Source organism: Pomacea canaliculata, linkage group LG6 (genome assembly GCF_003073045.1).
Source record: "Pomacea canaliculata isolate SZHN2017 linkage group LG6, ASM307304v1, whole genome shotgun sequence".
NCBI classification, from domain to species: domain Eukaryota; kingdom Metazoa; phylum Mollusca; class Gastropoda; order Architaenioglossa; family Ampullariidae; genus Pomacea; species Pomacea canaliculata.
Window position 1 is genome coordinate 6,197,106 of NC_037595.1, and position 13,870 is coordinate 6,210,975.

A 13,870-nucleotide genomic window follows, 5' to 3' on the forward strand; every position below is an offset into this window, starting at 1 on the left:
AGAGTGACTGTCCCTGTCAAAAATAATAAGTGTTTGGTGTGAAACAAGGGTTACAAGCGGACATTCCCACCGAGTTCTGGGTTGTTGGGTTTTCTTTTTCTTTATACAAAGCTTTTAATGTCCTAGAACTGAAACTGTTTAGCCTCAGCCACATCTTAGGTGACCAGACGTTTCGGGGGCGAAAGCGGGACACGTGCCGATGATGGTGTCGTCACCGTCAAAGAACGCCGAAAAAAGTGATTTTTAAAGACAACCGGGACATTTGATGGACTTGCCAGAAAGCCAGAAAGCGGGACATTGGGCGTCCCGCCCGATTAGCAGGCGGAACACGAGGTCAAAAGCGGGACTGTCCCGCCTAAAGCGGGACGTTTGAGGTTGACATTTTTCATCACCGCATAACCTAAGTGAAAATTCCACTAGGTACCTGATACTGACGCTAATGTTCATGTTTCATTTCTAAATAATCGGGAACAAATAGTTAGAGAAAACAAATATCTATCGGAAAACTTTTATAATTTGTTCGGTCGCAATGAGAAAAAAGATCCAGAATTGTTTAATACAGTGGAACCTCGGTTAGCGAACGCCTCGGATAGCGAATATTTCGGTTAACGAACAAAAATTTCGCTAAAAGTTTGTCTCGGATAGTGAACAAAATTTCGGATAACGAACAGCCACGTGAACCACACGTGACCGACCAGCATGTATAATCATTCGCGCTCGAGACATAGTTACGATCGGTCGTTCCTTATCTATGCGCATTCTTCTTATTTAGTGATTGTTGTGCTTTATTTTAATAAGATAATCCTCAATCATGGCTCCAAAGAAGATTAAGAGCAATTAATAGTAGTGAGGTAATGACAAGAAAGCGGCCAACAAATGAATATTAAGGAAAGGAAATGATTTCAAAGTATGAAGGTGGCATGCGTCTGTCGGATATGTGATGTCGTATTACCGAAGTGTTTTACAAAAATGGCAGAAGGAACAGCTAGACATATTGGACAAGTTTTTTCCTTTAACCTCAAAGCTACAGAAAAGGGAAGTCACCCCCGATTTTACAATGTCACGTGTGCTCATGGAGGGGGAATCCAAGCAGATTCCACCCCTTCCTCCCCACACCTGCTTCCAACCACGCCGTCAAAACGGCAAGTTTCCTGATGTTTAAATGCTTTCGTTAATGTTTTTATGTTTATTTAACTCCAGTTATATTGCATTATAACTGTTCTCATTAAAACAAATACCTATACAGCCTGTAACTTTCAAATGTTAGCGAGTCAATAGGGGCTGGGAACCAATTAAATCTATTTCCTTTATTTCTTATGGAAAAAATTGTTTCGGATAACGAACATTTCGGATAACGAACAACTTTCCAGAACGGATTAAGTTCGTTAACCGAGGTTCCACTGTATATCGTAAAATAACTGAAGGAGATGGGGGTTGAAGGAAGGAATGAAATCATTTATGTACTCGCCATATAAAATTTTCGGTATGTCGCATTGCCGCATTTCATTAATATAATCAAAAACTTTGCAAATCTGAAACTTTTAAACATACAAAAGATTTTAATATCGGAATTTCGTTAAATCGTCAGGAACGGTCTTTACTTTTACATCATCGCGCTGTCATTTCGGCACGTGGTATTTCCAAACGCTCGTTTTATTTCTCTGTGAAGTCGCTTTATTTTGCTTTTACAGCTTCTGAGAATGTTTATCACACCAAGATTTATTCTTTTCACTCGTAAATTAGACGATATTCAGCGAAGTATGCGTCAAGAGCAAACAGAGTTGGAATGAATCAACAAATGTCAGCCATTTTGGAGACGACGGAAGTGCTCATTGTTAGGGTTACAAACCAATCGGATCACGTCGTTTTAACTTTTGTACCGGAAACCACGATATAAACCAATGGCAGTCAACGATACGAAAAAGGGTGACCAGAAAAAAAAAGCTCGTAAAGCTATTGATAGCATAGGCCTTGGACTTGCATAGTGAGCTAGGGGAGAGAATGCCGGGTCAAACTAAATACATGTCGGCTTTCGCGCGATCATCGCATGCGTAACCAAGGCTCAAACAAGAGCCATTTTCGGTATCAGCACGAGGCTTGGAGATAAAATTAGTTAGGGCAGGTGTGAAAAATGATTTTATTCAGCATCAAAATATTGATTTTTCAACAAAAACACCCCGGAATCTGTTTTATTATGTCAAAGTATGCAAATACGGTGCTATCTCAAATTTCACCACGACACCCCAAAACCGCTATTTTCCCGAGGCGCCTATAACCTTAAAAAATGAAATTGGTGCAATGAAGTATACAAAGTCCGTAACCTTATTTGAAGTTTCTACAGGCTTTTTAAAATTTACATACACTCTCTCTCTCTCTCAGACACTTAATCAGTTAATCCTGTTAATGATTTCTTACCATTCAGATACAAATGGCGAGAGGCAAGCATGCATGGGTTTGGCTTTTCTCTTGTGGAGGAGTTTCCAGTCCGTGTTGGCAGAGTAGACTTGGGTATGTAACTGAAGTCTTAAGTAAAAAGGAATTGGTTCTTCCCAGCTTTACAGTAGTCTTACCAGAAAGAATTTTAAAGTCATATCATTTTTTATTGTTTATAGATTTATGCATTCCATTACTATACAAATAAGGATTTTACTGTTTACTTTGAGATAGTATGAAGTAAATTATATCCTGCACATATTAATAAATGATTAATTATAAACTAAACTTATATAGCACTACATCTTGGACCTTTGAGATGATGCACAAATATACACTGATAGACAATATGAAAATGGAATGTCCTATGGTGTGATGAAAGATATGCTCAATTTATTACTTGTTCAATTTATTATTACTAAATTTATGAAACATTATATCAAGAAAAACGAGAGCCAGGTTGAGGATGATTTATGTTATTGACCAATAAAGATACTGTAAAGTTTTGATAGCACTTTTTTCCTTCAGGCTAAGCATTCTTTTCTTTTTATATTTTTATTTATATATATTTTTTTTGTAATACATAATGGTTTGTCCTTTATTTCACCATCACTTTTTTTTTTCAGCCTCACCAGCTGAGAAGGCAGGCCTAAAAGTTGGAGACTTCATTGTAAAGGTCAACAATCAGAATGTGTCCAGGTCAACTGTTGCCAGTGTCGCAAAACTAGTCAAGTGAGTGTTCATTTTATTTCCTGGTTTGAATTTGCATTTTCTATTAGCAAATTAGTTTTTTTCAGACTATTTTATACTAATACAACTTTTTTCTTTACAAAACAGTAGTTTCATGCAGATTTCCTAACCTAAAGGTTAGCAAACAAGATAACAGATAACCCTTTTCTGTAGACTCTGTATTGTCACTTCCATCCAAAAATTGGAATATTTTATTGCCTGTTCTTTGATTTCTTAGGTTGCTTTGTCTCTTTATCCATATCCTGAGACTAAATGTAGCAAAATCATCTGATTGAGCAAATGTTGCTCATAATTATTTTTACTATTGTTAAGATTTGGTTTATCTTTGTTTAAATTATAACAGTAATTATGTTCGTGATTTCCTCATACAGATGATCCTGTTGTGTTTAGTATAAATTGTAAAATATAGTTGGAGGTAAATCTCATGAAATTTAATCCTATCTCATTATGATGAATAATAAAATAAAGTAGCTGAATGAATTTACCATGTCTTGTCTTCAGGATGAGTGGGGCTAGCCTGCTGCTTCAGCTCCAACGACCTCGACAAGTTCAGACTGACGCTTTAGAGCAGACTCCATGGAAAAAAACGGACTCTATCTATGAAAGCATTGCAGAGGAAGCTGTTGGCCAGCAAGACCCTCATGTCTGTCCTGAAGGCATCTGTGATTACTGTGAGGAGGAGGAGGAACTGTCTGCAGATTATGACATGACTGCACCCTATGCTCCTTTCCCTGTCGGCAAATTCCAACAAGCACCCCTTTGCCAAATTTGATGAAGGTAATATTAGTGCTAGTGGATCTATTTATGGATTTTTCTTTTTCAAGAGCAAATATGTTAGTAAAATATAGCTTTTTTCTTGTGTTGACTAATGAAGTGGATATTTACAAGTTTATTCTACAAGTTTAGTTTTTGCATGTCTTGGAGGCTTACAAAATTATGTCTACTTCTATAGTTAAAACAACTATTGTTAATCATTTTTGTTAAGAAAAAGTTTTTAACTATTGAGAAACACCACATACTGTTGTTCGTCAGCAAAGATGTAAAAAAATCTTATTTTTATTTCTGCTAAGCATTTTCTAGGGTTAAGCAATGTAACCCTTATTAAGACATTATATTATTTTTTTATTTTTAAACAAAAACGATTTCTAAAGACAAGAGTTGAAGCAGATTGAAAAATAACCTAAATCTATCATTTAGCAAACTATACATATAATGTCTTCTCAAGATGAGCTTCATGCACGGCTGCCTGTACTGCCTGCGCCACATCTGCGGTAGAGTCCATTATCTGATCAAGGACGTTCTTCCCTAGTAGAAGCGACACGCGCCTCCTGCGCTCACTTGTGACCACATCGACCAGGTCCTTGACCACCAGGATAGGAACGTCCTCAGACGCTGGCCGTAAATATGTCCACCACCGCCACTCCTGAGTTTGTTTTAGCTGTAAGTCCTGTATGTGCCCTCGTGCCCACTCGTCAGTGACCGTCGTTACCTCACTGCCGGTGTCGAGCAACGCCATCACTCAACTGCCATAAATGACAACCTCCGCCGTCGGACACTTTCCAGTCAGGCCAGCTACACTTTATTTCCCTGTCATCCTGTTACGGAAAACGGGGGCAGTCACTTTCCCTGACCGGTCGGGCTGCAGTCCTCCGAGATGGTGTCAATCGCCGCCACTTCGACGCTCTGCGCCGCCTTCTCCTTCGCCTGCTTAAATTCTGGAGCTTCGCGGCGTATTCGTCGACCACCTCATCACGTTATGTACTAATCTTCTGTCGTGGGCTTCTGCCCGTGATGAACAAATGTTTCTTTTTGTTCAGCAGTGCTTTTAGGCCCTTGGTCACCCAAGGTTTGTTGTTAGGATAAACATACACTGCTTTGATGGACTGGTGCAATCAACACTATTTTACTCCTCACTTTTACTCCTAACTGTGTGTTAAATGTCTGTATGGGTATGTGAGCAAAGACAAATTTCTGCCCTGGGTCTCCTGGGCAGACAATAAAGTCTGTTTTGATTTGATTTTGATTTTGATACATTTGGGGTTTGTTCTTTCCAGATGGACTGTAAAACAGCTGATGAGCAGAAGAAACATGAGGCTATCCATCATCTCCTTAGCTGAGAGCTGGATTTTATGGACTTCATGCATGCTGGTCTCCAGCGGTATTCCCGACCCCTCCGACATTGTGTCCTTTCAGGAACACAGCACTATGCAGTCTTTCAAAATGTTGAAAAAGTGAGTGTTACTATAAATTGACTATACTGATTAAGAACACAAATTTACATAGCATAGTGTAAATTATGTCAATGAAAAAGGAAATTGAGTCAGTTCCATTAAGTTTTAAACTGTGATAAGGAAAATTTGAAAATTAAAAGTCAGACCTGAAGTCAGAAATGTTTTGTGTTCTGTCCTATTTTAGCTTGTTACGATCTCGGAGTACCAAGTCAAGCAGATGCAGGAAAACTCTCCATCTGTGTGGTCGTTGTCCGACGATGATTCTCAGTCGAGTGGAAGTAGCCATTTTGCAACATCGATTGCTCTGATCTATCAATCCAAAGTGAGTAGCATGTCAGTTATATCTGTTCCCTACATAAAACATTTTACACTTTACCTTCAGTTCCAAAGAATGTAGTGTATGCTGCCATTATAATTTGGTGGTAGCTGACTACTTTTTAACAGTTGGAGCAGATTCAGTTAAGAAGGGAGACTTATTCTGTGCATTTATAAATTAGATTTTTACTTTTGCTTTTATAAAATTAAATGCATCCGACCTCAGACTTGGTGCACCATTACCCAATGATTGATATAGCCATTAAAACTAGAAATCATCACATGTATATCTAATGGCTTTTAAAGATCTGTGAGTGCAGCAAGATCGTATGTGGATTGCTTCCTGTAATTGTAATCATATAATATTTTCATGCTTTTTTTGTAAATTATAGGTGCAGATGCTTTGTCAAGCACATGAAATGTATGCTTTGGGTTTACGTGAAGCCAATCGAGTCCTGTCAGAATTACAGCACAACCATGACTTTGTGCGATTTGTGAAGGAAGCAGCACTGGAGCCTGGGCAACCTAGCATCAGTGCATTTATCTTCAGGCCTTTACAGGTATATTAGCTTTTGTCTACAATGTAGAATTATATTCTTAAAGCTGGGAAGCACCATTGCAGAAACATGTATTTTCATTGCTGTGTCAATTCAGATTTTTTTTAATTGTTGGCTGTAGTGTAGAGGTAGGCAGTAGAAAACTAAACTTATGCTTGGAACAGTTATCAGTTTACCCTGTCTTGAATTTGTGTTTTTATGTTGCAGCACATCAGGGAGCTGTTTGTGGTCCTGCAGGACATCTTCCTTCACACCCCGCCACAGAGTCCTGATCACGCTACCCTGAAGCAGGTGATTCAAGGTGAGAACAAATAATGCATCTTACCAGGCAACACCTCACATTCTAAACAAGTGCAAGGGGTTCTGTCAAACATAATGTTTTCTGAGATGTCAAAACCCAGTGTCTTTCAGTCACTAAGACTGCATACATGTAAATTTTTATAAACTTGATCAATCAGGAGAGTGACAAACACCATCAACAAGCTCCAGACCTTTACCAACCGATGCCTTCACCATATTTTGAGAATAAGATGGCCTGAGAGGATCTCCAACAGCAGCCTGTGGGAAAGAACTAACCAGAATGCCACTAGTCAAGACATCAAAAAGTGCAAGTGGGGCTGGATAGGACACACCCTGCGCAAACCAGCTGACACCATTGCCAGGCAGGCACTTGACTGGAACCTGCAGGGGAAGAGGAAAGTTGGGAGGCCAAAACAGACTTGGAGAAGATCAGTAGAGAGCGAGGCAAAGGCTGCCGGAACCACATGGGCCCAACTGAGGGGGGCTGCCCAAAACCGGGTCCGCTGGCGAGGTATTGTTGCGGCCCTATGCTCCTTGAGGAGTAGCAAGGAATGATGATGATGATGATCAATCAGGTGTTTAACTTTATGCCCTCCACCCACTTTATCCATTTGTGTTGAACCACTTGGAAGGATTGCTAGATTTCACTCATTATTTTGATCTAAAGTTTCTTTCCTGTTTGCATTCAGTTATGAACAACTGTGTCACCATCACCAGCATGAGCAATGCTAGGGTCCAGAGCCTGACATCACTCTCCTCCCACACCAAGAGTTCCAGCAGCTGTGGGTGTTCTGGAAGAGGCGGCTTGGCATCATCTTCTTCTGACAGCTCATCTAAAGGTATAAAGGCAATTTTTAAGTCATATTGTTCGAGTTATCACAACATGTAAAGTAAGTGTGGATGGGTTGTTGTCTCCCTTTGTCTACAGTTTTTTTCCTCAGAGAATATCTTTTGTTGAAAATTAAAAATTTCTTTTTGAAAATACGGGTAGTAAATGTATACAATAGACCTGCAAATCTTTTCTTTTGAAAATAAGCACTCTTGCATAACTGTAGTTATGTTCTACTTTGTTGAAGCTGTTAAAGATGCTTTACAGAAGCATTGTTAACCAGGATCTGTTCATTGCTTTCTTGCAGACAGCATTAATTGTGGCTCATACATAGTCAAGAAAATCTGCCATTGGTGCCATCATCATCTCTGCAGAGATTACGATCCTTTGATCGTGAAGTGAAAGAACTTGAAGATAGACTTGTATTTCCTCAAAAGAGTCTCGTAAGAAATTTTATTTCTGTTTATTCAGAATCGTTTTTTTAACTAAAAATTATTTAGTAGGAATAAACTGTTTACAATGTGCTCTTGAGACAAACAATTAAGTTGATTTTCAATTTTATAGTGACATTTTGTTGCAGGTGTTTCAGCTAAGCCAAGAAGATCGACACATCATCTTCCAGGGAGATGTTTTTCACTGGAGCAGTGGCCAATGGGCTAAGGTGCGTTTCATCAGTGTATTTTCTAGTACAGCCAGTCAGGCTACAGCTTATATTAGATCCACACTAGTTAACACATTTCTTCACGTTGTCTTTTTTTTTTTTACTAGTACCCAATATTTAAATTATAGTGTACACAAATGAAAAAATTGTGCTTATCAGTTAGGTGTGTATCTTTTGTGTTTTGTGTGTTTATCTTTTGTGTGTAGTCCTTATTGTGTGACACATGTCTGGCTGGATATCTGCTTCAGGTGCATATCATCTTTGCTTGCAGGTGATGATGGTGCTGTTTTCAAACATTCTTATGTTGCTGAAGCCAGAAAAGGGCGGACAGCTGCATGTTGTATCTGAACCCATTCTGCTTCGAAGTATATGTAGCATAGAAACAAGCAGAAAACATTGTGAGTATTTTGTACAATTTTTATCATGATTAATACAGTTTACATAAAGATCAGACATTTTCCATTTTTATTTTTGGAGAAGAGATGAATTTCTTCACAAGAATTACATTATATTTTTTTATATTTTGCTATGTTTTCATCTTCCCATGGAAGAAATAAGCATTAACAATCAGTAACTAAATGTTTACAAATATATATGTAGATACAGTAAGATTTGAGACCTACTATGTGCTGATGTTAAAGTGATTAAAAAATAATAAACTGATTTGGATTATTTAACAGCTACAGAGATTCTGTTACAACATTACACAAGTCCAAGCAACACCATTCCAGCTTCACAGAAAATAATCTTTCGAGCTCCAATACTAGAAGATAAGGCAGCATGGAATAGCCTTCTGGAACAGAAAGTATTGAGAGCAAGAGGGGGTCACATCGAGAACGTGGGAACCACAGAGACATTCAGATCTGGCATCATCTGACCATCATCCTCTTGACCTCATGGTGTATCTTATTCTCCCAAGCTGCCAAAAATGGTTTGTGCATGTGGATTCTGCGATGTGTGCCTGAGGTGACAGGAAGGGAAATGTATTGGAACATAACTGGTGAAGTCACTACTGAATTGCTTTCAAGGATAGGTCCTGGATGCACATCCTGACAAGACAACAATGCTCATTTTGGATTTTGTGCCTGTGACAGATTTCACCTGCTATGAATCATATTGGAAGAATTAGCACTGAGGCTACTTCATTTCAAGAGCTTCTTGGCAAAAACTTCTAAGGGCTGTGTGTAATTTATTTCATGTTAATTTCGACATTATTTATGAGGCATGGATCTTGAGATGGACAACTAGCATGACTAGTCAAAGACCTCGTAAGACTTTTAATGTCTATTCCAGCTCCTGCAAATGCTTAAAAACCTTCTGATTGGAAAGGAAAAGAGAAGTGTTACAGAACTGCATGGTGGCTGCTGTTAAGAATTGACATCTGCAAAGAAAAGTTTACTGCAACAAGTTAAAGGTCCCATTTAAAAATTTCAAACATCCTTAACAGCAGAAGAAAAGACCACTTCCACTGTGATTGACAGACTGACTTTAATTCCACAGCTGTGGTGCATGGAATGCAACATAGCGTCTTGTGTACATCCAGTGTGCAAGCTCTGGACATCACTAGGTGGTTTGACACCACTTCAGGAATCTTAGAGGTGCTAGAAAAGTGAGATCTAGCAAGTGTTGCAACATAAAGATAGTGTACTTCATGCAAATTATCACAAAGTATCTTTCTGCAGATTGTGGATCACCTGCTAGGTGATTAGGCGACTAAAAAGTGCCAAGTCACAAGGAATGTTTTAATGAAAATTCATTTTTCCTGGTATCCTGGAAAAAGTCCCGTGTTTATAATCTTTACATGCACCTGTGTGATCTGCAGTGAGGCAACACACAGTTGGATGCTGCTGTAGCATAGTCATGTGCTTCATTCAAAAAAGAGTAGTTCCAGTAGAACGTTTCACTACCTGGTCATGCTTTTGGATATTCATCCACCTCAGACGATGTTACAAGAAGTTCTTTGTATTTTCCAGATCATTACAATTTGAGATAAACTGTTTCAAAAGGAAAAGTTTTGATTTAGGAGCAGTGTTTATGATATTTTTATGGTAAACAAAATTTCTTTTAAAGAATCCTTGAAATGTTAAGTAGAGATATGGCATCATTTTAAAATTCTAGTCAAAGCAGCATTGACATCCTGGTGGGGAGAAGTTAGCATCTGCACCATCAGGAAATATTGACAACTGGAAAGTATTTTTTTTATGGTAGGATTTACTGTCTTTCCACAAGTCATATTTTTATTCAGTGTTCTGGCTTTTTACTTATTTTTTTTCTGAATTGCACAATTTGCAAACTTTAAGAAAATGAAGTCTGCAGCTTAACATCTTTTCTCCTTTCACAGTCTTCTTTTCCAATTCTTGTCCTTTTCAGTTTCTATCAGAGATTTATGGTTTTATTTCTGCTGCTTATTTATACTGCTCTCCTTAACATAAGCAATAATTGGATTTCTTGATGTATGTGCTATGTTTATACTAATCCCACTCCTTGCCAGCCTGTAGTGGCAGGCACCCTATGTCTCACCATTTTATTTTTAGTTGAATATATAATGTATTCCTTACACCCTCTGCATCGTACAATATTTTTCACCAGTCTCTTGAATAATAGAGTGTAACTACACCTTGGCATGCAGACTCGCACACATACAAACTGAGGTTAAATCAGTGTGCAAACAATTTTTCATTCATGCATATGTATTTCACTACCTTGAAGTACATGAATATAGTGTGCATTTCCTACACACCAGAACTTTTGTATGCAGGAAACCCCAACTGGACTATTATCACGATAGCAGATGAAAATTAGGATACATGGACCCCCAAAAGCCAGCTATTGTACAACATGGTGCTGCAAAAAAGGGCCCCTGCATAAAAATTTACATGGACTATCGTGACGATAGTCCAATTGGGGCTTCCTGCATATGAGGACTGATGAATAACAAAGCTTGCCCTGTCTGCAACAGACTGACAAAAATGACTGTTAAGAGCTAAGTAGAATTTTGTTTTTATGAAAAGATTGCAATAATTATACTACGTCACTGATGCCTATGATTCAAGGATTGGCATACATACTTGATCTTAATTTTTATTTTTATACTCCACTATTTTTAATTGTGATGAAGCGAAGACAAGGTGTTACAAATTACATGTAAAGACTTTCATGCTGAAAAGTAATGGATTTTGGCAGAATCTGATGTCGTTTATCCACTTTGTTCACACCAAGATACTGTAGATCAACATTGTCAGCAGTCCTCAACATGCATCAGTTGTCCCACATCATTTTTAGTCTTCAGTCATCAAACAACTTTTCTCAATTAATTATGCTTCTCTCCTTTCCTTCATACTGTTGTTAATTTTATGGTCTTCCTCTCTTAATTATCCAAGAGCACAATTCTTTAAGTTTATTTTTGACATTCTTCGTTACCTGAAGTATTTAACTTTTCTTATTTCTTCACTGTAGTCTGGTCACCAGTTTGCAGGACACAATATGATAAAAATTCATTTTTTGTTGACGATTGAACAAGCAAATAAAAAAATAAAACACCAAGTATATGGAGTGTTATCATCCAATGTGTGTGTATGCATTTGCATCTTTGTATCTGATGGATACTTTCTCTTCTTCCCATCCAGTTTTTTTGTGGAGTATTATTTCTGAAAAATATAATGGCCACAAATTCTGAAACCTATTATATATACAAGTAAATATCGATGGTCTGCCACTCTTTAATTCCTCATGTAATCAGTTTTGGCCTGTTCTGGGGAGAATATATAGTCCTGTAGAAACTGACCCTTTTGTAATTCGCTTGTACTGTGGGGATAGAAAATATTAATGTTTTTACAAGAGTTTGTAAGGGATATGACAGAATTACAGCAGGGGCCAGTGGAACTCGAAGGTATCCCTCAGTGTGTACAGATTAATTTGTCTTGTTTTATCTGTGATACACCTGCTCGTGCGTTTGTAAAGCAAGTGAAAGGTCATTCCGGCTATTGTGGCTGTGAAATGTGTGTACAAAAAGGAATTTGGGATGGAAAGATTGTTTACTCTGAACTTGGAGGAAAAAAAGCTCCCCACCCCTGAAGTTTATAGTCTGACCTAATAACAATAACAAAGTCTGTCCAGCCAACTTTATATCTTAACCTCTTCATTGCAGTAAAAAGCTTGCGCCAACCTTTTTCCTTCACAATAGTTTACAAAGGGAAGTTATACTGGAGAGAGTATAGTTACACATTTTACAGGGATGAAGGGTTTGGTGTTAAAAGCAGAATGTTATCTTCAAAGGTAATGGCTTGCATAGAAATATAGTCACTGCGTTTGGTTTAATGCATATGTGGTCCTTTGGCTGCCTTTAAATTCTTAAATGTTTCCGATCTAATATTTTATAATTTTGAAGTGACGTTATTCTTGATATGGTGTCAGGATGGCAAAACGTGAGAGGAAATGGAGATGGCATGCTAAATGGGGAAAGGCACTTCCTTCATGTTGCTTCTAATTTTATGTACAGCCTGGGGAAAAAAAAAAGCTATAAAACCTGACGGCTGTGTTTACTTTGCATGCTTGGGAGTACTGTCTGCTCAGGGTTAGCAAAGTTACTGTTTAGTATAATTGCTCATTGTATATGCATTAAAGTAAATAAAATTTTAAAAAATAGAAATTAGTCACATGATATACATAGGTCAGCCACCAGTGTTAACAAATGAAAAGATGTTAGTATACGGCGCTAGGACAACTACGTATGAGCAAGGGAAAAACCCAAACATTTCTTGCTTTACACAATAGCAGAGTAATCAGCATGCCCCAGCCATACTGTTTGTAGCCAATTCTCCCCCCCCCCTCTTTTTTTTTAAAAGAAAAGCAAAGAGTGCTGAAAGTGGGACAATATTATTGTTTACATGTAGAAAACTCTGATTGATATTGATTTTGATTCTCCCTCTCGCGGACACATACACGCACACAAAAGCGCACACAAAATCACCGATATAAACATTTTTAAAATTTATTTATTAACTTTTATAATAAATCCCAAAGTTTACAATATAGTGATACTTGATTTCATGAAGAAAATAAATCTTGACCGAAAAAAAAAATGGAAACATCTTCAAAAAAATTTGAAGAAAAATACAATTTTTTAAAAGACACAGGAAAAGCAATTTTGTTACATTAAAAGTAAAAGCATTCATACATTTAAGTTTCCTCTACTTGAACACACAAGTGGTGAAAATTTCACTCCTTTGTACAGAAGTGGGTAACTCGCATTTTTTGGGTCCTGCACAGGTCACCTTACCTGACAAAATATGTGGGTGTACATATATCCACCAATGCAAACCGAACAATCAAATAATAATATAAAAAAATTTAAGTGTTAGTGGTGTAGGATGGAAGAGAAAAATATGAATGAACATCAATAATCACACAATGATCTGTTCATGAACCCTGTTCAGCTGCCAAAAAATATTTAAGGAAGAGCATGGATAAACTAATTATTTATTTTTTTGTTTGCATTGCTGTAAAAAGCTTGCGCCAACCTTTTTCCTTCACAATAGTTTACAAAGGGAAGTTATACTGGAGAGAGTATAGTTACACATTTTACAGGGATGAAGGGTTTGGTGTTAAAAGCAGAATGTTATCTTCAAAGGTAATGGCTTGCATAGAAATATAGTCACTGCGTTTGGTTTAATGCATATGTGGTCCTTTGGCTGCCTTTAAATTTTTAATGCTAAATGGGGAAAGGTACTTCCTTTATGTTACTTCTAATTTTATGTTCAGCCTGGGGACAAAAAACTATAAAACCTGACGGCTG

At 37.7% G+C, this 13,870-nt stretch overlaps 2 protein-coding genes across 2 annotated transcripts in view; both read left to right on the forward strand.

Annotated features, from left to right (window-relative positions):
* Positions 1-13,870, forward strand: part of LOC112567315 (sialate O-acetylesterase-like) — a gene marked incomplete in the record, with an annotated part of 123,602 nt that overhangs the window by 32,935 nt on the left and 76,797 nt on the right.
* On the forward strand, positions 1,941-11,637 carry LOC112566013. The gene is given in 13 exon segments (XM_025241937.1): positions 1,941-2,122; positions 2,423-2,508; positions 3,060-3,165; positions 3,685-3,952; positions 5,238-5,414; positions 5,599-5,736; positions 6,122-6,289; positions 6,494-6,587; positions 7,276-7,425; positions 7,734-7,858; positions 8,005-8,076; positions 8,348-8,474; positions 8,757-11,637. Coding segments are annotated over 12 exon segments (1,686 nt in total). The 5' UTR covers positions 1,941-2,122; positions 2,423-2,444; the 3' UTR covers positions 8,954-11,637.